This window comes from Orbicella franksi, chromosome 12, assembly GCF_964199315.1.
Source record: "Orbicella franksi chromosome 12, jaOrbFran1.1, whole genome shotgun sequence".
Taxonomy (NCBI): domain Eukaryota; kingdom Metazoa; phylum Cnidaria; class Anthozoa; order Scleractinia; family Merulinidae; genus Orbicella; species Orbicella franksi.
In genome coordinates this window covers 1,579,574-1,607,390 of record NC_138156.1, presented here as the reverse complement: position 1 = coordinate 1,607,390, position 27,817 = coordinate 1,579,574, and the positions used below count along the sequence as shown (strand labels likewise).

The following is a 27,817-nucleotide window of genomic DNA, read 5'->3' as shown; positions in this document are numbered from 1 at the left end:
TCATTTTTATATGCTCGGATATTTGTCCTTGGACATTATCTGTTCCTCGAAGCTCACAGTTTTCCTCGAGCTATGCTTTTGGAAAATTGTTCGCTTCCAGGAATGGAACAGATAATTAATATCCAAGCATATTTCCGCGCCAAATGAGGCTATTGTTTTTATTCAAAGTCTAGATATATTTTTACAATAACTATCTAATTTCGCGCGCTCTGATTGGTTTATTTTTATCATCAATCAGAGTACAGAAGGATAAAATTTTAATTTATGCAAAATTTTTATGCAAGCTTTCAAGTTCAATTTTCAGCTGTCAAACTGTCAACTTTTTAACCAATGAGATTTTATAGACTTTTTTAAGTAGCCAATCAAAAAGCGAGAAAAGCTATTGACAATGTTCGCGTCACTTTGAATAAAATTCACTTATCTTTGCTTACGGCAAGTTTACGGCGTCTTTTCCCCTCATTTATTCCCGGCATTTGACCATTTCGGGGTCTTGTTATTGTAAAAAACAAATTGACGTCAGTTTTTTATCCGTCTGTCCTCTTATTGATGATAAATTGCGTCTTAACATTGTCAAAGTGGCTGTGGAACCACGAGCCGCAGTTGGAGGGGTTCCGCAGTAAACTGACGTCAATTTGATTTGCAGGCCAATACAGCTGACAGTTCCCGTCGACCTTTGCAGGTCGCGCAAATTTTTTTTTTGCGGTGTTGATATTATCATATTTATCTTCTCATATGACTTGAAACTTATTCTTTCGTTCTGATAGCGTAAGTTAGAGGAAAATGGGTAAAAAAGTAATGTGTGGTTGTTGGCCAAACTTGAGGTAAGGAAGTTTAGTTTTCTGATATTTTGTGACACAAAACCTTGTGTACACAGCTTGCTCGGTCTCCATGGCATAAGCTTAAGCTCAAGTCTTATTGATGATTGGAAGAAATTTGATTGTCGCTCGAAAATATCTCATTGTTCGGTTTCATCTTTAAGCTTAATATGAATTTTGTACTAAAATTGTACTGTGCAATTAATGACATATTTTAAAAACTTTCTAAATGTGAGCTAAAGATCGATCTGCTGTACGTTGTTGTTGTTTATTAATGGCGTTCACTTCGGTCGCGATATCCCTTCGTAAGCCCTCAAGCCGATTAGTCGTTAGCCGGTTAGAGTCGTAAACACTGGCTACTTCTCTTAGGGGTAAATACTAGATTGAATGGTGGGGGTGAACTTCATTGCGTTGCTGTGTCACTATGTAAGCGGTAAGGCATAAAGTTTTTTGGGAGGGTAATCCACTTAATTACGGGCGAAACGACTTATGCTTCTGATGTAAGCTTATGTATGTATGTATGTATGTCGTTCTTTTGCTCGAAAGCCGCGAGTAGTGCGAAAATGATGTACGTGTCGTACGGCAAGTCTTGTGTGTTCTGATAAGTCGATGAAAAACGCATTAAATGTCTACTTACTACGCTAGTATGAACCCACCTATTATTTGAAATATTTGAACCCTCTGCCTGAAAACTGATTGTTGTTATTGTTCATACAATAAATATCATGCTGTTTTCATAATTATCTGAGTAATACTTCCAGGCCTCTCCTAATTGATTGTAAGTTTGCTGGATAACATTTTCCATGTTTCTTGATAGAAAAAGGAGTAGAAGTTTGTGTTAGGGTTAGGAATAATGTAGGGTCTCTCAAACTTCCTGTCATGTGTTTCTTGAACTATCAGTAGAAAAACAGGCAAATATGTTTATGATAAATATTTATCAAAATAAGTTGCGGATATAAACAGTAATTTTAAATTTACAGGCATGTTTCAGCAGAGACTTCTGCCTTCTCCAGTGCAAATATTGATGGAAGATGCAAATTGAAGATAAGACTAGTATGTGCTAATGAGAACAAATAGAAAATAAAACAGATGGAGCGATGACGTGTTGATAAATCCCATTGGGAATAGAATAGTTGAAACTACCTGACACTTAACCACACGTCTTTAACTATGGATAAGAACTCACAATCTGTAAACATCTACATAATTCTGAGCATTACGTATGACTTAAGTTCCAGCAATTGCTTTCATGTAATTGATCAAGCTTTTTATTTTATTCCAGCTTAAGATAAATTAAGCCTGCCCATTCCGTGGGAAAGCCCTTTCCTGAATTAGCAACGTCAACATGTTAATTTAAGCCAATCTTTGTTAGCTACATGCTTTTGCAAGTGTATGTGCTCATTAGCATGCACTATTGCAGTTATTTATGTTCAATTTGCATCTTCTGCAACATGGTTGTAAAATTTAAAACATCTGAAAGTTGTTGTGACTTTCCAGCTGTCCAGTTGTTTTATTATTGAGTCACAGAACTACGACTTTAAGTATGTGCTTACTAATGGGCAAGCAATCAAATATGACAACTTAACTAGTGGATAAACACAGTTTCTGCTAAGCATTTGGGCAATAAAGGCAAATAAAATTAAGGTACCAAAAGAATGTCATAGTATGGTAACATTTTGAATACAGTTAAGAAGAACTCATTAAGACTTCAGCTCCCAAGCTGACCCCACGGGATAGAGATGAATTTGAAATTACCCATATTTTTAACTAAAATGGATGTTTTTATGACTATTCAAAACAAAATAACACACACTTTAATAAGCATTTTTAGGAGGTGTAACATTGACCTTCTTGAGAATGAGTGTAAGCATGCGGTTCAAGAACTTGTCTGTGTGAAGGTGACGTGCCCTTTTCTTGTAAACACTTACTGTAGCCAACTAGTCTCTCCTATTCAACCTATTGTCAGTTTTCCTAAAAGTTGATGTATAAACAGCATACAATCTTCTTCCATCTTGTGATTTATGAAACTGTCCCATGGAAAATGAGAGAAATGACATTTCTGAGATCCTAAATAAAAATTTCCTTTAGAAGCTTGCAACCTCTGCACTCAATAAAATGTTCTTTATGGTGGCTAGTCCAAGAGAAATGCACACCCCTCAATTTCTCTGACAAATTGAACCAATAAATTATTGATGCACTTTTAGCCATAACTCCCTGGGGGTATTGGACTGGTATTGACTACAGAAACTGAACCAATCAAGAATAATAGATTTTTTAGTTATATTATTGATTGTACTGATTACCTCACCAATTTTATAGTGATTGATTTTCATCAGTTGAACATGTTCGGACTACTTTGACATGTTTTGCAAATGGGGCTTGTGAAGTGTGGCAACTTCTCTCCAACTAAAAAGCAGAAAAAAGTAGTGTTTCTGCCTTTGAACAGGTATAGTTGGGCCAGATAAAGAAGGGGTTCAAAGGCCAAGTTCTCATCAGTAGTTTCTCAGCAGGGTACTAACTTTAACAAGTTCTAATATACTGTAAACTTCAGAAAGTAACTACCCTTGTTACTTTCAGAATTAGCAACCTTGGGGCTTGTTATTTCCCAGGGGTTATTACTTTGGAAGGTTCATGACTTTCGCGGAGCAAAAAACATTATATGAAGTTGGTATGACTGGGCTGTTCTGCCACATGGATGTCAGAGCTCTTCATATCTAGACTGTGTTGTCAGTGGTTGACAGGAAAGATAGTTGGATATGATAAACTATTTGTACTCACGATGCACTGCTACATAAAGTTAGTGTGCTGTAACTATATATCAGTGTGCTGGCTGAGTTTTTAATTTAAATTTGAAGAAATGTTCCTTTTAATAAGCTACTGTTGAAAAAAATTTTAACGTGGATCAAAGTGTCCTATATTACGTTCCAGTTATTTGATGAAAATTCTACAGGTTTTGTTTTAACATGGTGCAACATGAACTGATGGGGCAAGAATTGATATTTCACAACGCCTTGTGGCGCAAGCAATACCTTCCCTTGTTGTTAATGTATACAAATGTAGTGCCTTAAATCAAGTTACCACACGTAACTTTCACCTACTATTAATTGGGAAAATAAATTTACTATTGAACCTGGGTCTCACTATTTGTGGGGGGGTGGGGGGAGGATTAGGGAGGGCTCGCTACTTCTGGAGGGCTCGCTAATTTCAGGGGGCTACTATTTCCAGGATTTATTAGCGGCCACAAGTTTTTGATGTTACTTTTTGGGGGGTCGTTACTTTTGGAAGTTTACAGTATAATGTTGTTTTGTTTGCAGGTTCACATGGCATGACCTGATAGCACTATGTCTAGCCATTCTTATTCCAGTGCTTGTTATTATCCTCACAATGGTCGCAATCTTGCCATCACTAGGAGCTCCCCCATTACCTGACTTTTCAGACCCAGTTAAGGTATTACATTAGGCATAATAAGTTGTTTGTTAGTTTACTGGAGCTGCTGTTATGTAGTGTAATTTTGACTGTGTTAAAATATGAAACTATCCCATCTGTGTTGTCATCTTTGGGTATAAGATGTCCAAATTTCGGTGCTAGTGGGCGGTAACAAAGAGTGACTGATCATACAATACAGGAGTGGAATGCTCTCCCAGAGTCTACAAGAGATGCAAATAACCTAGATTTATTTCAGAAACTTGCTTAAAACTATTTTAACAAATTTTATTATTTAATAACTAGATCTTAGGATCCATTATATTTGTAGACTTTTCAAACATTTTTTAGGACCAGCCTGAAAACCACCTGAGGGTGAGGTTGCCTCCTCATTAAAGATATACTTTTTATTATTATTGTTATTATTATTATTGTTATTATTATTATTACTATTATTATTGTTATATTATGTTACTAATACAAATGTTATTGTAAATAGTTTTGTGCTGTAAATAATTATCATGTAAAGTTTTAGTGAAGAATTTTTATGAGCCCAATAAAATTATTACTTACAAAAAGGTTTATTATTATTATTATTATTATTATTATCATCATCATCTTCTTTGTGTTTTAGCGATGCAGTTGTTAATGACAGTATCATCTTGATTAACACTTACAATAGTTGATCATCTGGAAGTTCTTTTATTTGAAATTCTCTGCTAAACTTGAAATTTCAGAGGTATCTAATCTATACTCCTCTGTGGTCATCACATTGAATTATTTGTCATGTCTATTCCTTGAAAACAAAATGGAAAGTGGAAGTAAGAATTTAACAGCAGGTATCTTCATATCACAGCTCACTCCACTCTGTCTCTTAAAACATTGTAGCTCATTTTTGCTTGTCATTCCTGGGATGGAGATTGCCATTCTATTTCTTTTAAATGGCAAATGTTTTTGTTAAAAAAAAAAATGTATTTTATTTTTTGGCATGTTACAATTTGAGAGCTCCCCCCACCAAACAAGAAGAAATTACTAACATGAGTTTGTAACAAGACCTAGCTAGGCCATTCAGCTTTTAAATTTGTGTTAACTTTTCATCTTCAGTTGGTAATCATGGAAGGATTTCATAAAATTTTAATTATTACCAATGAATCAAAGCAAGCTGAAATTGAAGTTGTTTTACAGTGGGTGATATATTTGATTGAAATTTGAGGGTTGTAAGGAGAGAAACCATTTACAGTAATCAGTAGCCAGGGCAATGGAGCTCAATCACTGAAATGTAGTGATCTCTCTGTTCCTCCTTACCTGTACTGGAGTTCACAAAATAAGATAGATAATTAATTTTTATTAACAAATAGATTCCTTGTTGCCATGTATCTGTTCAGTAACAGATCACAGGTGACACGAAAATGTGTTAAGAATGAAAAAGTGGCACACAAGGTGTTAGGTGAGTGTGTCACTAACATTCTAATACCACATTTTGACATCTGCTATGATTTATCACTGAACAGATGCACTGCAGCATGAAATCTGGGTCATAAGTAAGACCCATTCAAAGAATGCAAATAATTCAACTTATCATAGAAAACCATGTAGCTCTTCAATAACCTTAGCCTTTTCACCATCTTGCTAGGGCTTTGAACCAAGAGGGACAAAACTGAGTGATCAAATAGTGACCTTGCAAAACTTTTATTGGAATGCGCAGGGTCATACTCTTTTTGAGCAGCCACCTCAAGGTCCACTACAGGAACAAGGAAATGTCAAGCGGAAACGTCGATCAGTTCAAGGTTCTCTTGAACCTCCACTTCCTCCTGATCCAGTCTACAGGCGCATGATATTTGTTTTTGAGTCTTCTAATCCCAAGGAAACCATGTTTGATGCAAAAAAACTTAAAACTGCTTGTTCCATGGAGACTGACATTCTGAAAAACTCATATTTTTCTGAATACTGCCGTGGAATTTCAGATGTAACTGGTAAACTACAGTGTTACTCGAGCTCCTCTCTTGGAAACTATGTTGCACTGCTCAACAACCGTAAATCATGTCTACATATAACAGATGATGATGTGTTATCAGTGAAGAATTTGTTGGGCAACTGTTCATCTTACTTTTCGAAGCAAACTTTGAAAGAGGACTGTGGTCCCTCAACCTCATCAGGTAACCAGAATGTTAATGGTTCAGCCAGTGTCAATAACTGTCCAAGTGTACCAACAAAGTGCACCAAACACAGCGCTGTGTATAACATTTTACAGTATCTTACAGACAATGAGATGAGCCCATCCAATGGTATGTTTTTAAAATATGCAGCATCTCTTCCATCAGGTACTTTTAGTGAAGACTTTGTTTTTGATGATTTATATTCAAACCTAAAAGACGGTATTCCTGGAAGAGAAGGGGTAGAATTTGCATCCTTCAAGTTTTCTGGCTACAAGTTTGACCTATTCAACAAAAAGCTTCTTTCTGAAGTTATCTTTCCTGCTCTGGCTATGATTATTGTTTTCTTAATCATGTGGTTTTTCATGGGTTCATTCATTCTTACACTCTGTGGTCTAATGTGTGTTATCTATGCCACTGCTCTTTCATATTTTCTCTACACCAGAGTTTTTAGACTTGACTTTTTTCCTTTTCTGAATATTACCACATTGGTGTTTTTGGTGGGTATAGGGGCAGATGATGCCTTTGTATATTATGACATATGGAGACAGACAAGGACTGCTAATCCAAATGCAAACATCATGCAGTTAACATTGAAGACCTTACGTTATGCTGCAGTCTCCATGTTTGTGACAAGTTTGACAACAGCATCAGCATTCTATGCAGGAGTTTCTTCTACTATAACTCCCATCAAGCTGTTTGGAATATTTGCTGGTACATCCATCTTAACTAATTACCTGCTGATGATAACGTATTTCCCAGCTGTTGTAGCTTTGCATGAGAAATGGGTCTTGAAGTACACAGGCGGCCAAAGTGTAGACGCTATGGCATTAACAGAGTTGAAAACTGATTATGAAGTGATCCAACCTGCGCAAGACGTTGCTGGTTGTGAAAGCATGGATGCTGTGCCAAGAACAGAATTGAGAGCTAATCATGAGAAGATCCAACCTGTGCAGGCAGCACCGACAGTGCAAGACATGTCAGAAAGTAGGAAAGCAGATTTACCAGTAAACAGCTGCACAAATCAAAAGGAAACACACCTTTGTATTCTCCAGGTTATTGACTTTCCTTGCTCTCTTTTAGAATCAGCAACAAATTTTACCAGCAGAGTTGGCACAAAATTGTTTCAGGATTGGATACCAAAGGCAGTCATCAAGTTACACTGGTTGTGGATAGCATTGTTAGTCTGTCTTACTGCTGGATTTTTATGTGTCAATTTTGTAAAACCAGGTCTGCAGTTACCAAGCAGCAAAGATTTTCAAGTATTTGGTTCATCTCATCCACTGGAAAACTACTACTTAAACTACAAGAGCTATTTTAGATTTGAACAGCAAGTTAGTGGCTTACGGGTGGAGCTGTTTTGGGGAATCAAACCTGCAGATAATGGCAATCATCTTAATCCAGATGACAAAGGAACTCTTGAATTTGATGATAACTTTGGTGATCTCTTTACTCCTGCTGGCCAAAAGTTTCTTCGTTCTTTGTGTCAATCTGTTGAAAAGGAATCATTTTTTGAAGCATTCAGTGGTGGTCGGTGTCCCATCGAAACATTAATTGGCGAGTGTACCTCAGGACAGACCCCTTGTTGTGGAATCAATGCTTCCTTTCCTTTTCCAGCTGATGTCGCGGAAAAGTGTGCTAAACTCGCCTCAAGTTTACCGGGAAGAACAGGTCTTTTGTTTGATGCTATGGGGAATGTGAAAGGTTATCATTTGCTAATAAACACCAACCAAGCATTCTCAACTAACTTTACCTCCATGGATGGTTTCTGGAAGAAAGTGACATCTTGGGTTGATAGTAAAATGCCTGAAGCTCCACCGGGACTGCAAAATGGCTGGGCAGGATGCTGGGGACTGGACTTCTATGCCCTTCAAATTGGCCTGTCTGATGGAACATACTCGTCCCTAGGAATATCTGTTGCTGTGTCATTTACAGTTATGTTACTAACAACTCTCAACATCTTCATAAGTATCTATGCCATTGTCACCATCATTGGAATTATTGCAATAACCATTGGATCTCTGGTGCTAGCTGGCTGGCAGTTGAATATTTTAGAGTCCATTGTGATGTCAGTTGCTGTAGGATTGTCTATTGACTTCACCATGCATTATGGTGTGGCTTACAGACTGGCTCCAAACAAAAGCCAGAGAGATGGCAGAGTGCGTTACTCGCTGGTGCACATTGGATCTGCTATCACTATGGCAGCTCTGACCACATTTCTTACAGGTGAGGGACATATTAAATGTTTGTTCCTTCCATTAAATAGTAAAAAATCTTTTATTATAGACATGTTGAGTGTATTTAGCACTGTAGTGCTAACTGGGGACACAATAAATAAATAAATAACCAAATATTACAAAATGTAGACTAATAGTAATAAAAGATTAGAGCAGCATGTTCACGTGCGTACTTTGCATGTTTGGTCTACTTTGGTGGCATTCGAATGGCTTGATAGAAAACTTTAAGTTTGATCGAATGACAGATAACGATCTGCACATGAATTTGAAGCCTGGAGATAAAGTGTTTTCAATTAATTAAGTATTCACTTGTATTAGATAAAAATATTTTCCAGGAAAGGCATTTGAATAATTGGGGACTCTTAGAATTCAATTTCAGATCCCAACACTTTTAACAAATAAGCTTGTTTCTTGAGAAAATAAAGTTTTGACCTGTGATCCTGCAAGACAGCATGTCACCAAATGTTTTTAAATTTTGTGTTTGTATTTGTTTACATTGTTGGAATTTACATCTTGTTTTCACAAATGAAAAAGGTGAATTATATTAATTATTATATTATATTTTCCTCTACATGACACTTCTCCCTGTTTACAAATTAAGAAATGAATTGTGTTAGAAAATAAGTTAATGTAAGGGTAGGTTGGCAGTGGCTACTTGTGTGGGCTTTCATACATGATATTTGTCTTAGTTTTTGTACAGTACAGCAAGAGGGGTACAATTAGCCCTGGAATCAGTCATTTTCTGGGTAGTTTTTTGCAAGGGGGTGGGGGGAAGTGTTTGGTAGGAGGGAACAGGGATTAACCCTTACTGGTGCTAGTTACTACCCTGGGATCATGTAATCAAGGGCTCAGTTAGTCCAATTTGGCATTGCAATACATCACACTTACATATTTTCTATAGTAGTGGTATACCAGGTAAACCTCAATTTTTAGTGGCCCTGGTAGTTTTCCTGATGACTGCCAAGTTTTAGCCCTGGTTTATTTCTCATGCTACATACCTTGAATGCTTGAACATTTTTAGAGTACAATTTCAAGACAAAATTAATATGTTAACCAGAAAAATCCCAGTCAAATATGAAAAACCACTCCTTACCTAGGAAACTGAACTCACTAGGAAAAAAAAAAGAAGTATTAAAAACCAACAGCCAGGGAAAGAAATTGATGCCATGTCTAGTTGGAACCCAAGCATTCTTCAGAAACTAGAGACCATGTGATAAGTACTTAGGCAAAGAAATGAATGAATAAAGAACAAAATTCTGTCGGCCCTGACAAAGTGTGGAAAATACCAAACAATATAGATGTGTAAAAACTTTCACTGGCCCTGACAAAGTGTAGGAAAGTTCACACGGAATTAGCTACCCATTCGTGCAAAGGAAATTTACTATCAATGTGCAAACAAAGTATAAATAATGATCTGAAGAATATCACTATGGTTCAATACAGGTTTAATGATGATGCCAGCCACAGTATTGGCGTACTTTCAGCTTGGTCAGTTCCTTATGTTGGTCATGTTCTTTAGCTGGCTGTATTCCACCTTTGGATTCTTGTCAATCTGCACTGTGATTGGTCCAAAAGATAATTTTGGACAGCTAAGTATCACTCATCTGTTCCAGAAGTGTGGTCTCTGTAGAGTGAGTCCAGAGAACTCCAAGAAACCAGCACTGAACAATGAGAATGTCAACTTGGCAACGGAAGAAAATGCTGTCAATAATTTGCCTCCAGGACAAAAACCTGACATTACTACCCACTTCTGAAGATCATAAGTATATTAAATCTGGTATGTTTTTATAGGTGATTTGAGCTGTCTCTGAGAAGTTTGGGACACCATACAAGTGGGAAGAAACGTTTTTAAACCTTGTTTACACATGAGTTGTGGACTAACAGTGACAAATACAAACAACTTGCAAGAATACATATCAGTTCATTGTTATAAGATGTGTGTAGTATTGAGGCTTATTATATCTAGGAAATGTCTGTGAGCAGAACTGTGGATGGGATAGGACATTTCTGTAGTAATCAAAATGTTGGCAGCATTTGGAATATTTAGGGATAATTAACTATATTTTTCTTTGAAATCAAGGTGAATAGTGCATAATATTTGCTGAGCTGCAAAGTGGCTCAGTAAATATTCTGCTGCTATTCAATGAGATTGAAAAGAATAATTGTTTTAGTACATACACACGAGGTGATCTCAGAAACAAACGAAAATGAAACCATTAAAAGTTGATTTAATTGACCTCTCAATTCATGCATGGAAAACATGCAAGCGGCATGAAGCATGCGCATATTAAACTATTTACAGAATCTTCAAACAGGGAAAATCTAGTTAACCTTTGACCAAAAAACCCTCTTCACAATCCAGCAAAATGGTCTTTTAACACCTTTCAATTCAGCAATCTAAATTGAAAGTCTGCTTATAAAACAATTTTACCATTCAAAGTTTCCATTTTCACTTGAGATGAAAATTGAAAGAGCAGCTGGTGAAGGATCAACCTGAAATAATTATTATATAGTTTGCAGGGGACTGTGATGAAAACTGGATGTTTTATTGCACAAAGATGTCCTCCTGAAAACTTTTGAAGGTGCTTCTTTGAATAGCACTTGATGCTTCTGCCGATAAACCCTGCAGTATTCATTTCTGCTAATGCCGGGTGAAGAGCAAAAAACAAAAATTATATCACGAAATCTGTAATATTTGCCACTGACATGTCCTGAAACTGCTCAAAAGTCGAATGTTGGTGGGTTTTTTCTATCATTTAAAAACTTTCAAGTCAAATTCCATAGCCTTCTTTTTATTTTCTGTTACAGCTTTTTCTTGTATTCATAAGATTTCTGATTCAGAAACACTGTTGCAATGAAACTTAAGCCAGCCATTCTGTTTTTTTTTTTGTTTGAATGGATTATTAACTCAATAGGACGTGAATAATAATTGTTTATTAGCCAGAGATAGTGAACCAATCAGATTGCTTGAAACATCAGATCTCTGAGTGTGTAGATACTAATTAAAATTAACCAAAATTTGGTCATTAAAATAATTAAACATGAATTCAATATAAGGAATATTTCTAAATCTTCTTAATAGGAAACTTCAGAGAAATCTGAAAATGTTGCATTTTACAGCTGCCTTCTGGCATCTGACACTAATGTCTAAAACTGTTTACAATAGTCCAGCCATTCAGATGACAGCAGTTGCACATTTACTGTGAAACTAAGAAAACTGTGAACACCAGACATTTTTATATTTTTGGAATCTTACTGCGTAGCAAGGGAAAAGCCAATAAGCCACTTCTAGTTGTGCACCGAGACTCATTTTAAAACAGAGGTGAAAGCAACTCGGAAATGGCCTTTGGGCGTGCGTAAACTAAATGAACAAATTCCCTTTGACTTATAGCTTTGAAAAGGGACGCAAAAGATGATTTGGATGCTTGAATTTAGAGGTCATAAATATTTGACAATTCATCTTACCGGTATTTCAAAAAGGTTGGTTTATTGTGATAGCCAACTCTATAAGCTTTAGTTTGATATAGGGGTTTAGGTGTCTACAGTTTAAACGAGACGCGTTACATCGCTTGGAGGCAAGACACCTCTGAAGGTGCTCTAAAGGTGTACAGTAACCTTAAGAATGAAAACTTTGTGCACTTGTAGTTTCCATGGCAACCAATAACTAACATGAAACTACACAACTAGGTGCAGAGTATTATTCTGCATGTTATTTGTTCTTTGTTGCCAAATGCTAGTGCCTTATTTTATTATATGATGAGCACACATACAGGGTTCCCTGTAAGAACTGGTGACCTGCAAAAATCGCTGTTTAGAAGTCCTTAGTGTGATGGCTTTCTAGAAACTAAATGTACATAAGAAACAATCTTAAAGTGTTATTGCTTTTTTGAGGGAATTTTTAAGGGAATTTTATTGGTGTACAGCATGGAAATGATGGACAGTACTTTTAAATTAGTTCGGAATTAGTGTGAACGCTGTGTGTTTGAAACATGCTAGGGGTACTGCCGTGAGCATAAGTTGTGCTTGGACAAATTTGTGATGTCAAATTGAAAAAGTCTGGCAGACTTATTCCAGTTCTGTTGTCAGTTGTGTTTAATAACATTACTAAAATTTAATCATAACTTGCTCTTCAACAAATCTCCTGTTTAATATCTTTATCTTGGTGTTCCAGGAACATATTGTGTGGGAGCAAAAGTGCTCGATCATAATTTAGGCTGTCTTTAACCAAAGATTACCTCACAAATTAATAAATGCCACGGTAGTGTACCCTTGAGTATTTATTTGTTATTTTAAAAACTCGAAACTAGAGTATAACTCTTGAATTTTGTATCCCAAGACTTTTGTTTGTGGAGTAATTTTACTTATTTATTACCTTTTTAAGTTAAACATTACAAAGAATTTATGCTTTTATGTGAAGCAAATATTCAAGATGCTTCCCTCTGCATTTAGAGCTGTGCTTGAACGTTTTATAGACTTGCAAAATATTGTCGGACTTGTAAAAATAAATCTGCACATATTGGATATAAAATTGTTGATAAGAACGTGTAAATACTGTACATTGTGCATGTATACATTGTAGGGGGATACTCGATAGATAATCTATGTGGATTGGATTTACATAAGTCATAGTATTCTCCCATTTTGATTGGTTCTTAAGATCTATTGGAGGACAGATGTGTTGTGACATTGTGAACACTTTTGCTTTAAACAAATAGATTCCATCTGTTCAGTGGCAGATCAGAGACATCAGATTGTGGTAAGAACATCAGTGAATGACTTGGCTATCACCTTGTGTGCCACTTTTTTGTTGTAACTGTATTTTGACAACATCTGTGATGTGGAAACATGGAATCATTTTAAATGTTTTGTCAAGCTGAGTTTTCAAGCAGTCTAGTCTGGGATAATGTTCATTTATAAATCGTTTTTTGGTCTACAATAAGGTATTGCCATTTGCACTAAGAATTAATTGACTCTTGGAGTTGACTAAACCTTACAGAAATGGAAATACAAACAAGTAGAGCGACTGACTGCAATACTGATAGTTAAAGTGATATTTGGTACTGTTCCAGGACAAGGTTGCAAATGCAGCTGAACATTGTTTGCTATGGGTTTTACAAGAGCATTCAGAGTTCCATCAGCACACACACCTGACCCTCCAAAATAACAGAGTATCCCCCAGGTATACATGTCTGGATTTATGAAAACAGTGCTAAAGAAAGTCTCACCTGAGTGTAGACAAGATAAAAATTCATGGAAATGTCAGTCTCTTTCCCCCCCATTCTCTTACATTTGGGTACTCTTCTACTTTATTTTCATCAATAAATTATTAGAGTTATTTTCAGGCCTCTAGGAGTCATAATCAAAGTGTTATCACTCCCCTTGGTGCAAAGTAACACACTTTTCATTGATCCAGTCATGTATATTAGTAAGCCAATGTTACTGTGTAAATTTTTGACTTATATGTAACATGTAAGTTGTAACACACAGTACAATAAAGTTGTTGACAGTGTGAGTGGTTTTTGCCTTTTTTGATGGATTGTAGTTTCACGATGAAAATGGGAGCCCTTAAAAGTTCTTCTAGGAAGTTGTTGAACTTCCATCTGATGCCTGTGTTACCATGTTTGGTGGTCTTTCTCATAACCCAGTCCACAACAAGCAGGAAAAGAAACCCAGACATACAACAACCCTGTTTAACACCGGTTTTGATCTCGAACCAATCGTGCACACCTGACTCATCAATTACAGCGCATTCACTCTGACTGTACATCACTTTCACCATCGCCACAATCTTCTCAGGAATGCTGTAGCTCCTCATAATCCTCCATCGTACAGAACGATCTACAGAATCAAATGCTTTCTCGAAGTCGACAAAGCAGACCTAAAGGTTAGCGTTCCATTCAATACAGTGTTCAATGATATTGTGCAGTATAAATATTTGTTCCGTTGTACCGCGGCCCTTCCTGAAACCTGCCTGTTCTTGGCACAATTTATTATCAGTTCCATCCCGTATTCGTGTAATTATGATTCTGCCTAGAACTTTTGCTGCAACCACCATAAGCGTTATGCCTCTCCAATTGTTGCATTCGGTGAGATTGCCTTTCTTTGGTAGTTTCACTATCAATCCCCGTTGCCAGTCCTCTGGTATTTGTTCTTGCTCCCACACCTTATGCAAGAAGTAGTGTAAGACATCCACAGATGTTTCCAAATCTGCCTTTAGAATCTCAACGGTCAAACTATCAACCCCCCCCCCCCAGCAGTTCTGTTCTTCATCTCCTTAAAGGCTGCATAGATTTCAGCCTTTGTTGGTGCATCAACGTCAATAATTGCTTCAGATTCAGGAATTACATCCTGGTCATCAAACTCTCCTGTATCTTCAGGTGCTGGACAATTCAAGACTTCAAGGAAATGCTCCTTCCATCATTTTTGAATTTCATCTTGTTTTGTCAGCAGCACTCCCTCTTTGCTCTTTATCATATCCATGGTCTTGCCCTTCTTGGTTGACAGTTTCCTGGTAGTGTCATAAACTGTTTTAAGGTGGCCCTGCTCTGCAGCTTTCTGTGCTTCCTTGGCGACCTTCTCTACCCAGTCATTCTTGTCTTTCTTGAGCTGTTTCTTCACCTCCTTGTTTTTGATTGAATATGCATTTCTGAGCTGCTCCCTGACCCTTTCTGATCTGGTGGAATCCATTTTCCTTTTCAACTCTTTCCTGTCATCTATTTTCTTCCAGCTCTCAGCACTGATCCATGGTTTGTTTGACCTTGACTAAAACCCCAGAACCTTTTCAGCTGTTTTTTGGTAAGTTTGCTTGATCTTCTTCCAGTCATTTTCCACATCTTGAGCATGATCATCACTGTTATTGGCCTCATCATCTGCTAGGCAGCTAAATCTGTCCCGAAGTTCGATTTTAAAACTCTGTGCCACCTCAGGCACTTTGAGCTTGGCGGTGTTGTACTTCCTTAATCTGTTTTTGTTCTTCTCAACTCTGCACAACCGCAACTTGATCTTTGCGATGACTAGGTGGTGATCGCTGTTGACATCGGCTTCACAAAATGCACAGGTGTCTAGTACTGATCTAAACTTTCCACACACGGCCATATAATCGATCTGGTTCTTGGTGCGGGCGTCTGGTGATACCCATGTGTGCTTGTGGATATCCTTATGGGGAAACAAAGTGGTTGTGATGACCATATTGTTGCTTGCGCACAGTTCAAGGAAGCATTCCCCATTTTCTGACCTCTCCCCATACAGTCCGTGGTGGCCCACCACTCCTTCACCATCTTGTTGATCTCCAACCTTCGCATTCCAATCCCCCATCAGGATCACTATATCATGTTTTGGGATTTTGTCAAGGACTTTTTGTACCTGCTCATAGAAGACATCTTTTGCCTCTTCCTCAGCGTCGTTTGTGGGAGCATACACTTGGACAATGCTAGTTCTCATATAATGCGAGTTGAACCATGCAGTGATAATTCGATCATTCACAGGTGACCAAGAAATTAAACAGCTGGCTGCCTTCCTACTCAACAACATGGCTACACCGCTCAGGTGTGCATCATCGTCCCTTCCTGAGTGCAGCAACGTTTCACCTGTTTGTACCCTCATATGCCCAAAACCAGCCCATCTGCATTCACTGATTCCCAGTATATCGATGTCGTATTTCCTGATCTCTCTTGCTACAACTGCTGTTTTCCCTATTCAGTACATCATTCGGACGTTCCACGTTTCTATCTTCATAGTAGATTTGGGTGTAGCCAACGACTCTATCGGAGAACAGGCTTCCTTTTGGTCATTAACCCATCCTCCCATGTGATAAAATTCTCATTTGGAGTTAGGCAAGTAGTTGTGCTGTTCCCCATTAGTCTGAATTAGGGTATAGAAATCAGACAGTTTTTGTCAAGAATAGGGTATAACTTACCGGAAAGTGGCCAGTCTTTAAATAATTTAGTTTAAAACAGGCTTCTTTACCAGTGATAAATAGTGAAATTTAAAACTCGGAAGTGACTTTGTATGAGTTGGTTTAGTTAGCTTATGTTGGACTAATTATTGTAAAAAGGTTTCTGCATGGAAAATAGCTAGTCTGGGATAGGGAATGGGGTTTTGGTGCCGGGTATAGGGTAAAGGTTTCAGTGTCCTAGCAGCACTCCCCCAACCAGACAGAGAGAGAGAGAGAGAGAGAGAGAGAGAGAGGCATTGTAAGAGTAAAGTGTTTTATCCAAGAACACAACACATGGCCAGGGCTCAAAGCTTGGCTGATGGTCCAGAATCCTGGGTACCAATAAACTATTACTAGGTAGTCACACCTCCCAATTCAATTATAAAGAATAAATTACAGCAAAAAATTTACTCTAAGGAAAATATAGGCTTGATTTCCATGGCGCTCTCTTGTCTGGTCTACATTCCTCCCCAAGAAGAGACGGCTGGATGCGTGAGCGGCAAAGCATGTCTGCAAGGTAAATTCATGATGAAATTCATGTGGTGCTCCTGGTTGCTGGAAACGTCATCTGATTACAACCTGGACAGGTCCACGACACGTACAGCACAAAACATTAATTTTGTACTTTGCCATTAAAAAAAAATGGTCTTAACCTATTTTGTTTCACATTAATGCCGTGGAAGGGCATTACATGCTGTGTTCTAAGAAAAAGCTTCTTTCAAGGTGCCAGACTGAACACAATTTTTGATACCTGTGTTTCATTCACCTCTTTCTATAAAACCCTTGATCCTTAGGTCACCAAAGATGGCCACATGCAAGTTAACAACGCAAACTTCAGATTTTTGATAGTTAAGCTGACATATGTGCCATTGCTATGGCAACATGAATAAATATAAACAGGCCTTTAAAATGGGTTTTGTTTATCTGCAGAAAATCTAGTCATTAGATTTTCTTTAACATTTGCATGCAACAAGCTTGTAACGATGCCCACAAGTCAACACTATTTTAATAATAATTTAACAGACAAATATTATTGTTAATTATCCCTTGTCGGAAGGTTAACTGGAATATCTAGGATACTCCCAAAGCATTTTCGTGCCAACTTTCGTAAAACTTGAATGACTGGTTCTCGAGAAATAGGCGTGTTTCTGAGAAAGTTATCGCACTTTCAGTCATAATTTTTGACTTGCTACGCATGTGCTGCATTTGACTGGGTTCTTTTGGTAACAAAGAAAAGAGTTTGAATTGCTAGGTTTTTTGCATCATTACCTTTTGTTACATATATTTCTAATAAAAGACTAAAACCATAAATATGCTGTGTTCAATTTTGAACACAAAATAGCAGATAGCACAGGCATTGACCAAATAAAATGATCACTGTATTGACGCACACTGAATCACATAAGTGAGAGCATGCGTGAAAATTGTGTTCGGCCACCTTAAGTAGAGCAAAGCTGTTGGACTGTGGTGGGGTGTACCAAATGTTTTGTCGAAGGTCACATGTAGGTCTACATGGTTTCCGCTGTTAAGTTGACACCCTGTAATTTGCCTTGAATCTTTTACTAGTTTGGTTTGTGTTGGCTTTGAAAAGATATTTTTGTTAGGCATCACCAGAGACTGGTGTCGCTTTCCTTCACAAACAATACCTCAATTTGACTTTTGCCTCCTTAGCTCCCTCTCTTTGCTGACTCTGACATTCTGGCACCACATGATTCAAATTTTCCAGACTTTGTTGGCTGAATAAAGAACACATCTTGGCCATTGACCAACTTATCTAGCCCATTCTGCTTTCTTTGCAAAACGAGAGGCATCTAGGTACAAAGTAGGCAAGTCCTGTGCCTTGGGGAAGAGGGTTCATGTGTCGATGTTTCTGTTTTTAACATTTTAATTGATACCCAATACCCAGATTGAATAACAACAGCATGTTCACAAAAAAACCGGGGAAGAATCCCATTAAAAGGATGAAGGGGGTGCTCATCATACCTTTCAGGTGTTTAAAAAACGGATTTGGTGCCTCTTAGAGTGTTTAGTCTCAAAAGGTCCACAGCAGGAGTTTTTGTGGTACCTTTTAGGGTATCAAACCGAAAAGAAATATGACAGGACATGATTTTTTTTTTTTAGAATTGGTACCTCTTAGGGGTGAAAAAAGTTTCAAGCCACTCCACGCCACGCCCACAAAACAGGATCTTGGTTCCTCCTAGGGGTTCATTTCAAAACATTTTCAGATGAACACCCTGTCCTTTTTATATGGGAGTCCTCGCCGCCCCATATCATTGTTCCACAAGGGAAGAGCAATCAGATGAGAGATGAATAAATTGCTAACATATATAACATTATCACTGTGGTTTGATCAACCTTCTCATTTGTGGAAACACAAGTTTAAGTCAATTTCACAGAAAAATGCATGTCAAGACAAAGTATTTCAGCTTTCTTTTGGGGTGTACTTTTCTTTTGCTTTGACTTGGATTAATTTTCTGTTGTTCCATACCCCATCCTCCACCAGAATACCAGTCAAATGATTACCATATACACATCCAGTGTCAATACCAGTTGCATGTGCATGCAACTGAAGCCCCCGCCGAGCATCATGTCCAAATACAACATGTTGGGGACCATTCCATACGGACGCCCAAGCAAAACCATCGCCTGTGCTCGCCGTTCCTTGAAATTTCTCTGGGTTATAGTTTCTGATGAAGATCATACCCAAGGGGTCTTGCTCCGTCAGGGGTACCCCTGGCAGCAAACCACCATGAACTACCAGCACATTCAACGAAGGAATGCTTATCGTGAAGGGAAGATTTTCCAAGAATTCTTCATCCTCCAGGGTTAGGTCGTAAACAATTCTCCGTTTATCTCTAACGGGTTCGTTTCTTCTTTTATGAAGGATTTCTGTTAAAATCGACTGTTCATGATTCCCTCTGACAGAGAACGAGCCGGTCTCTCTCACAAAGCGAATTACATCCAAAGTCTTCGGACCTTTGTACACAAGGTCACCCACGTAGACTACAACAATATCCGTGCCAGGATATGCACATTTATCGTACAACTCTTTGAGCTCGTCGAAACAACCATGAACATCTCCCACGAAAAGAACTCTCTTGCCTTCAAGAAAAGTAGGACTTATCGTCAAATGTGGTGTTGACGGAGGAAGGGTTACTGTGTGGCCTTTACCAAGCTTGTAGCTTAAGAAGGTTCCAACATTTCTTTTGTAAACGAGACCGAATTTATCAAAAAAGTCGACGAGGATTTTCAGAGCAAAATTCATCAACCCAGCCATGATTCTTCCGTGTCCAACATGTCTAATATGTGATATAAGCGTCATGAAATATCCTTTATATATGGCACAATCAGGATTGCCTATAACATTTTGCTTCGCTTTTTTGACACGAACTAAGCAACAACATCACTAAATTTAGCGACTTTTCCACAAATTGACCATGTATAAAATGTTGGGTTAAAGAATGCTTTTCAACTAAGTATTGTAAAACCAAGACCAAAGTAATCACTTTGGCCAATCACAGAGGAGTCAGACTCAGGACAATTTGAACTCCATGCAAATACATTCCGATTTCGCCAAATCAAAGCACGGGAAAACTTGTGTGAGCTGCTCAGAATTAGTATGGATCTACTACTGATATTTGGTTGAAAAAGTAGCACAAGGTTTGTACAACTATTTGCTAATATTTGGACATCTATTTCTTTTCATATCTAATGCTACAGATTAAATCACTATTCTGTGGCTGTGTAATGGATAGCTGTATCCACCCTTTCAACAATTGGAGCCAGGAGCTGTATTGATTTTCTTGTAAGACATTTTTTTTGTAAAAAAATTATGTCAAAAGTAGCCAGACTGACGAGGCCAAAGGGAGGAAAGATCATTTGACAAGGCACATTCAAAAATCTCAAGAACACCTTTACCACCCCTAGCATTTCTACAGCATACAACTGATTTGTCAGTTGCAGATAATTTAACAATTACTGTGAGATATACAGCTGAGCCTCGGGGTGGGTACTCCCACAAAAACTGGGTGGGGTTGTGTGGCCCACTTCCCAAAACCCTCACTCTTCTTATGACCAAAATCTGCAATTTTCTCTGCCCTATTTATGACGTGACCAAAAATTCAATACCCTATTTATGACATGATCCTTAAATCAATACCCGGTTTCAGACCTGACTTATTATTAGTTCCTTAGTTCAGGCCCAATGTTAAATTCCCATAAACATAATTTGTGAAGGGCTTTTGTTGATGGTCTTATCAATAATGATGAAAACGTAGTTTCACCTTAAAAACACACCCAATTTAAGACTAGAGTGCAAAGACCATACCCTACTTATGACCAAAATGGCCAAAATTGATACCCTATTTATGACCAAAACAGCTGAAAAACCATTACCCTTCGGGGCTGCACAACCTATTTAACCCAGAAGTACCCCTACCAGGAGCTGAGCCTCCCAGGATGAGCCTCTACTAATGGCCAGCTCCCTAGATAGGTCATCTTTCTACAATAACCCATTAATTCTGTCCCAGTAAAGCAAGTGCCATCCAGTCATATGGGACAAGTAATTTTTTTTGCAAGGCAAGTGACTTTTCATTCTCACTTGCCCAATGGGTAAGGGTTCAGGCATGTCGCCTGTTGACTCAATAAAAAGAAGAGTAAACTAACACTTGCCCAGGGCAGGCAACATTTGAGAGCTACTACTAAATTTCAAAATTCCAAGTGTTATGGACTAATTAACATCCTTTTCAAGTTTTTAATAGTTGTGATAACCATTAAAGTCAGTAAAATATCTAAATAAAATTAAAATACTTTCTCTTAAACCATTGACTTCTACATTTTTCTCCACAATGGCTTATTAATGGTACAATAGGCCATTTTTCATTCTCGGTATAAAACAAAAAAACTTCCCACATTAGCCTCAGTTGCAAGCTACTTCCAGTCTAAAGTTTACCAAAAATACCAAAATGGCCTATTTATGCTTCTTTCTGGCCTTATCCCAGGAGGTTGTCACCACAGTACAGCACTTACCAGTAATAGGCTTTTCGTTTTGGCCTTTAATTCTTTTGCACCATATAGCATTTTTTGCTTGTAGGTCAAGTATATTAACATTCATTTCACATTTAGTTAAGGCTGCAGCTGCCTTCCTTTGCAACTTCTAGGTGCATGTTACAAAAATGATGGCATAAACTGTTTATCACATCTCCTTTATAATAGTAACAGGTATGAAAGTGTAAAACATGAGGCATGTTTCAGTGCATCAGGTATGCTCAATTTCAGCCATCCAGCCAAACCAAGATTTCATCATGCCATTTTGGTGTAGTAGAACTTTAGCATGTATCTCTAGGTAGCATCTTCAATCAAGGGATCTGCACTTGGTGATGGTACTTTCTGTTCATGATCTGCTAGCAGATCTTTTATGTGGCTTGTAATAAACCAAACCTATCAAAAAAGTATTTTTATGAGCAGGAGTGTCATAACAAGTACTGATCAATATTCTAATATTTGAACACATATCTATAGTTATTATTTACTCTTCATTGGAACGGATGTTGCAGAGTTCTTTCTTACAATGAACTTAATTTAAGCATGAGTATTGTAAACAAATCTTGTATAAATTAGTCTATACAGTAACCATAAGAAACAAACAGGATACATTATTGCCAACAAGTCAGACAGGCGAAAACACGAGTCTGACGAGGAGGCAGCTATAAAGCAACATACATAGTCTGGAGGTTTATGCAGCAGGTTACCCAGAAAAGTTCTCAGATTTTCTCAGCTCGATTTTGCGTAAGTGAACATTTCCGGTGCTGTGAGATTTTTTGGTCATATCAGGATGTAGGCCGATGTTGTTGACATTTGGGACGAGCCAATTTTTGGGTTTCCAAGTCACAAATTGTCCAAGCTTTGTGTGACTCATGGGCATTTCTCAATTGACTGTTTACCCAGCAGTCAGAAATTATTTTCGTTTTTCCACCATAATTTCCATTCAAACCTGCTGAGACTGCTTGACCTCTGTGTATAAATACCATAGGATTCACCACCTTGGCATGGAAGCACATAACACAACGAAAGTTCACCCCAGGTTGCGTGACATTGTCAATAGGTACTGAGTGACTGCAGAGAATTGAAGTTCTTAGAACTGTTGGCTAAGCTACTGTTAAAAAGTAGCTTCTTCAATATTCGACGGCCAGTTTTTTTAAAAAAAGTGTGTTCATAATAGATATGAATTTAAACAATAAAACATTCATAATAGTCAAGTACTAGCTCGTGGTTTAAAATTCTTGACTGCCAAGTATCTGGTTTTTTGAACAACCATGCCCATGTGAGGAGACCAAACTTTAATATATAGTATGCCAAAGCTGAAAAAATTTGTCCATGACAAAACCAAAACATTATTTAGAATTGCTCAAATTTTAAACATTTCAAACAAATATAAATTAAATTCTACCAAAACCATTTCATGTCTGTCCTTTCCTTGGCAACAATTCAGTACATCTACACATATATATAACAGATGACGAACTGATCAAACGTAGATTTGACTTGGCATTTTATTACTACAGTCAAACCTCCAGTTGCGACCACCTCTACTCAGTGACCAGTTTACCCTGGTCCGAGAGGTTTTTCTTTATTTTTCTCTGCATGAGAGAGCTGCAAGAGAGCCGCAAAGCAGTGAAAACACAAGTCGCAAAGCGGCAAGAATTTTATTCGCGACTTGTGTTAGCCGCTTCCCGAAAATAAGAAAAATCAAGAAAAACCTCTGGGACCAGGGTACGACCAGTTTTCCAAAATACCAAAAGTTTTCAAGTCAAATTACTATATTTGGAACCTCTTGTAGATGACCAGCTCTCATAAGCGACCACGACCACTTATAGAGCTAAAAGTTTGAAATTTTCTTTTGTTTTTAACCTCCCGTAGACGAGCACTTAACAGATAATAGAGTGGAAACTGGATAATAAGGTGTTCTAACATTGTCGCGTTCCTGGATAGTACAGGGGATGGAAATGTCTAGACGGGAAGAATCAGATTTTTTCTCGAAATTAACTTTTCCAATGAATAAAGCATTTAAAACACAGGGTAAGTCTCTGCAGTTACCATATGCTAATGAGGCAAAATTTTGACCCAGTATGGTCTAAGCTCTCGTAAGCGACCACCTCATATAAACGACCACCTAGGCTTGACATTTTGGGTGGTCGCTTATGGGAGGTTTGACTGTATCTAGTTTGGTACTACACAACTTGTGGGCAGCACTCATCAGATAAAATTGTCAAATGCGAAATTACATCGTAACACTGATTTGAAGTACGCACATAACTGTTGGAAATATGATAGCTACAATAAGTGAACGTTTTTACAAAACAATGGAAAGTAGGAGATTAAAAATAAATAAACTCCGTTACTATTGCGTGACAAGATAAGCTATAAAATTTTGTGACAAGTGAAGCTATAAAATTTATAAAATTTATAAAATTTAAGATTTAGCATTTTTCAGGAGAAATTTGTTTGCGTGTCTACGTGAAGTTATCAGTTCATTCCGTTTGTTCAGAGAGGCTCACTTGGGTTTACAAATAAATAAAGTACTTCTCCCAGAGTCATAGGTTACATTGATGTATACGTAAAATACTTGCTAAACAACCATTATCCTCATTGACAATGGTTCATTTGTTTGTTGGCATTTACCAATAGGTACAACTAGTTGTTATATAATTAGCTTAGAATACACGTACTCCTTCCTCATTTGACCAAAGTTAGTATGGTGCAGTTCACTTGATTTGCTTAGGGAAATTGGTAAGAGGAAAGAGAGTGAGTAAACCTATCCTCTTAATGACCTTATGAGAGTTTCAGCTCAACTTCAAGCCACAGAAGAACAAACCAGTTAAGAGGTCTTCTCATTGTGATTCCTGCAACTTATCATCAAACTTACTTCAACAGCCATACAAAGAGCTCTGCCAGAAACTAAAACACCAGTCACTCCCAATTGTAAATGGTGTGACATGAACGGTGTCCACAGGTGTGACTTGAGTCCATATAGCCACACAGGTAGCACATGCAGGCCACTCACAGCAAACACTCCTGCTGGTGTTTTAAATCCTGACAAGTGAATTAAAGAAACTAATTTGAAATATGATGATCAATCAAGATTATTATGTCAAAGCTAAACAAACAGGATTGGGGGTGGTAGGGGGGGGGGGGGGCAGGGGAAAACTCCCATATATAAAAGTTATAGGCATGACTACTTTATCTTTAAGATATTTAAAGGTAACCTTCCCACAACAAAAGTGGCTTTTTGGAGAAGTTCAACTATAACATATTCATGAACATGTCTGGAAACAACATACCATTAGCCATGACAGTTTGAACCCATGAAGGAGGATTTGTTTTGGTACTCTTCCACTGTGCTCCTAGTGTATGTGTGCACACAAATACCAACCACTCGAATGCACTAATAAAGTATGCCCACTGTCAAGAACAAGTGAGAAGATTTTTAATATTGGATATTTGCTGCTACACACTCAGATAACATCTAAACGAGTGAGTCATTAAGAAATTATAGAAACTTACACATGTATTAGACTTCTTTTATTTAAAAAAAAGAGAATTCATTCATGCCAACAGTTGAATCAATGGCTGTATACTAGCAACTGGTCAAACAACAGTGGTAGATCCAAGGAAGGGGCCTGGGGCCCTTGTTATATGCAAAAATACTCAAGACCCAAAGGGCCAAAATATTTGGATGGGGGGTGATGGTGTTAATTTAAGGCCCAAAGGGCCAGAAAAAGTTTGGAGCCCCTGCCTTTCAAAGAGGTCTGACACTACCACTAGAAAAGCAAAATCAAAACATGGGCAGAAGTTGGTAAACATTAATTTTTTTCCAATATTTACATACTCTAACCTCTTGAATACAATGCCTTTTCAGTTGGTTAGGGTGAACATTGCCACTTGATACAAAGCAAGCTCACTAATGGCTAACATCCCTGAGGGATTACTCAACACAGTTTTATACAGGGGGACTCCAGCTGAGGTTCAACCCTCACTAATCATATAATTACATCATTTTTGATCGGAACAGGAACCATTTATAGACTTTCTATTATAAAATGGTAGCCCTTTCACACAGTAACAACAGAAATGCTCCATCCCTTCTCTAAACTTTTCACTCCACTAACCCCTTAAAAGATATCGATTGTTGAAACATTTGGTGCATCTGTTGAGTTATTTGGAATGGCCCTTTTAAATATGACAGCCTTCCGTACTCTTTTATACACCTTCAGCCTGAAAAAGCTACCCCCTTTAGGCAAAGTCTCCCTCTAAATATGCTTCCCCTCCCCTGGGGGCTAACATTACATTAATATCATTAACATTGAAAATATCATCAACAACAAAGTAACAATTACTTTATAAAGTAAGGTCCACAGCATTCCTCTGCCAAGATTGTCAATAACAACATCTAACTATAAAAAGAACAAACTGTACAAAAAATGAATAAATAACCCCGCTGCACCCAGTACATGTCGATTTTCAGGACATACTTAGGTCAAGGCAAAATTGAGAGACATTTAGCACAACAGAAGGGAAAGCTCTTGTTTATCTGTTGCTACAAGCTCAGCTTAGTCATGACAGTTTGAAAAACTGGGTTCAAGTTCATTTGTACCAATATAGACCTGACCCATCAATTCAATCTACTGACTTAACCTGGTTCTGCTTCAAAGGGAACAACATCAATTTTTGCAATTTAATTTTGAGAGCTTTTTAGCTCTCAAGAAGTTATGAGAGAAAACCACGACATTGACATTATTTAGTTGAAGATGAAATTGAATCAAAGAAATTTCAGTACCCAGGCTCCAAATGCAGATGTTTGGTTTAACTGCCGTGCTAAAATTCCATCAAGACCTGAAATAAAATAATAATAGTGAATCTATATGAAAGATCTTGCACAGAAAATGTAACCCCTTCCACATACTACAGTATACTCTTATTTATTCTAAAAAAAATCCTTTAGAAACCTCTCTACCCAAAAAAAGTCCACCAGAAAATTTCACCCTAAAAGAAATCTCTAAATTGTTTAATTCAAACCCATAAATGGCCTTTGTAACTCCTTATCACCAACACACCTGTATCAAACATTTTGCTGAAGTCCGTTACTACTTGAGAGACAGGTTTTCTACTCTTTTCTATACTTCAACTAGTTAAAATCCTACCATTCTATATACATCCAGCCTGAAAAAGGTAACCCTTTCAGGGAGAGCCTTCCAATATATTCCATTTGTTACAGGGAGTTCCCCCCCCCCCCCCAACCCATCACCCTGAGGTTCATCAAGTATGGGGTCGTCACCAGACTTGATGCTTTGATTTGGGCTCCTGTGATAACACAAACTGAGCTGATCTGGCAAACATGCAGCTTAGAAAATATCATGAATTCGTGTCAAGCAAATATGTAAGCTTATTTAAGAATCACAATGTACACAGCTCTCACCATCCAGTAAGATTGATGAGGTGTAAAAAGACAGGAAAAGGACTGGATTGGTAAAGAATATCCAGGATGCTAGTAAAAGGACAAGACGTACGTAACCTTTAGAGACAAAAGATAGACATTAGTTTTTATACAAAACAAGTAGAATTCAATGAGTATCACGAAGATTTTCACTTTTATCTCAAGCTTGTGGGACAGGGTGTACCTGGGTGTACTGAGAAACATATTTTCCCTCCGCCTAAAAATCTAAAGAAGGAAGGAACCGTGCCTGCTTCTGGTTATATTGATATCAATACCTCTGATAGAAGGAGATCATTTTGGCAGCTTGTAATTTTTTGGTTACACGAAGTGTTACATAATTGCCATTGTCTTTCTTTCAGTTTACACCTAACGCACCTTTTACAAAACAGATCGTGATCACATAGGGCTAAAATCAATGGAGACGAGAATAAAAATAAATAATAATAACGAATCTTTAGACAGGATTAACCCATCAGTACTATAAAGTACTATTATCAAAGGGGTCCTGTAAGATTTAAAAATTTAAAAATTTAGAAAGGTAAAAAGTTAAAAAGGCAAAACTAGAAGAAAGAAGAAATATCTGACCTATTAGGTTGGGCACAAAAAGGAGCACATCTTCTTTTCTGTGGGCCGTTTGCTCCATAGCAGCTACCCCATCTTTTACTGCACTTTGTCCTGCACAATGTCCTGCACGCCTGCACTCCTGCACGACCTGCGGGACAACGCAGGCACCAATAAGTGGAGCGAGGACTGGGTACTCATCA

At 37.7% G+C, this 27,817-nt stretch overlaps 4 protein-coding genes across 4 annotated transcripts; 1 reads left to right on the top strand and 3 right to left on the bottom strand.

The window, feature by feature from the left end:
* Nucleotides 1-289: 289 nt before the first annotated feature.
* LOC145464487 (protein dispatched homolog 1-like) lies at nucleotides 290-13,009 on the top strand. The gene is made up of 4 exons (XM_081448399.1): nucleotides 290-821; nucleotides 4,130-4,262; nucleotides 5,872-8,617; nucleotides 10,072-13,009. Exons 1-4 carry the CDS (start codon nucleotides 781-783, stop codon nucleotides 10,380-10,382), a joined length of 3,231 nt encoding a protein of 1,076 aa, XP_081304525.1. The 5' UTR covers nucleotides 290-780; the 3' UTR covers nucleotides 10,383-13,009.
* Nucleotides 13,010-15,390: 2,381 nt separating this feature from the next.
* LOC145463746 (protein CFDP2-like) lies at nucleotides 15,391-16,230 on the bottom strand. Its single transcript, XM_081447532.1, has one exon. It carries the CDS (start codon nucleotides 16,228-16,230, stop codon nucleotides 15,391-15,393), a length of 840 nt encoding a protein of 279 aa, XP_081303658.1.
* Nucleotides 16,231-18,973: 2,743 nt separating this feature from the next.
* LOC145464488 (bis(5'-nucleosyl)-tetraphosphatase PrpE [asymmetrical]-like) lies at nucleotides 18,974-20,096 on the bottom strand. Its single transcript, XM_081448400.1, has one exon. It carries the CDS (start codon nucleotides 19,881-19,883, stop codon nucleotides 18,984-18,986), a length of 900 nt encoding a protein of 299 aa, XP_081304526.1. The 5' UTR covers nucleotides 19,884-20,096; the 3' UTR covers nucleotides 18,974-18,983.
* Nucleotides 20,097-20,105: 9 nt separating this feature from the next.
* LOC145464489 (uncharacterized) lies at nucleotides 20,106-27,748 on the bottom strand. Its single transcript, XM_081448401.1, has 7 exons — nucleotides 27,639-27,748; nucleotides 27,036-27,131; nucleotides 26,397-26,452; nucleotides 25,957-26,013; nucleotides 24,901-25,021; nucleotides 24,486-24,652; nucleotides 20,106-22,000 (listed from the first exon to the last, which is right to left on the bottom strand). Exons 1-7 carry the CDS (start codon nucleotides 27,694-27,696, stop codon nucleotides 21,902-21,904), a joined length of 654 nt encoding a protein of 217 aa, XP_081304527.1. The 5' UTR covers nucleotides 27,697-27,748; the 3' UTR covers nucleotides 20,106-21,901.
* Between the last annotated feature and the right edge of the window lie 69 nt (nucleotides 27,749-27,817).

Bases quoted from the DNA above. Each gene is read 5' to 3' on its own strand.
- LOC145464487 (XM_081448399.1), top strand. From the start codon at position 781: ATGGGTAAAAAAGTAATGTGTGGTTGTTGGCCAAACTTGAG. The intron at 4,263-5,871 runs GTATTACATTAG...CCATCTTGCTAG, and splicing joins ACTTTTCAGACCCAGTTAAG to GGCTTTGAACCAAGAGGGAC. The intron at 8,618-10,071 runs GTGAGGGACATA...GGTTCAATACAG, and splicing joins TCTGACCACATTTCTTACAG to GTTTAATGATGATGCCAGCC.
- LOC145463746 (XM_081447532.1), bottom strand. From the start codon at position 16,230: ATGAGGGTACAAACAGGTGAAACGTTGCTGCACTCAGGAAGGGACGAT.
- LOC145464488 (XM_081448400.1), bottom strand. From the start codon at position 19,883: ATGACGCTTATATCACATATTAGACATGTTGGACACGGAAGAATCATG.
- LOC145464489 (XM_081448401.1), bottom strand. From the start codon at position 27,696: ATGGAGCAAACGGCCCACAGAAAAGAAGATGTGCTCCTTTTTGTGCCC. The intron at 26,453-27,035 runs GTGAGAGCTGTG...ATTTTATTTCAG, and splicing joins CTCATCAATCTTACTGGATG to GTCTTGATGGAATTTTAGCA. The intron at 22,001-24,485 runs GTAAGTTTGATG...CTTTTTTGATAG, and splicing joins CTCTTTGTATGGCTGTTGAA to GTTTGGTTTATTACAAGCCA.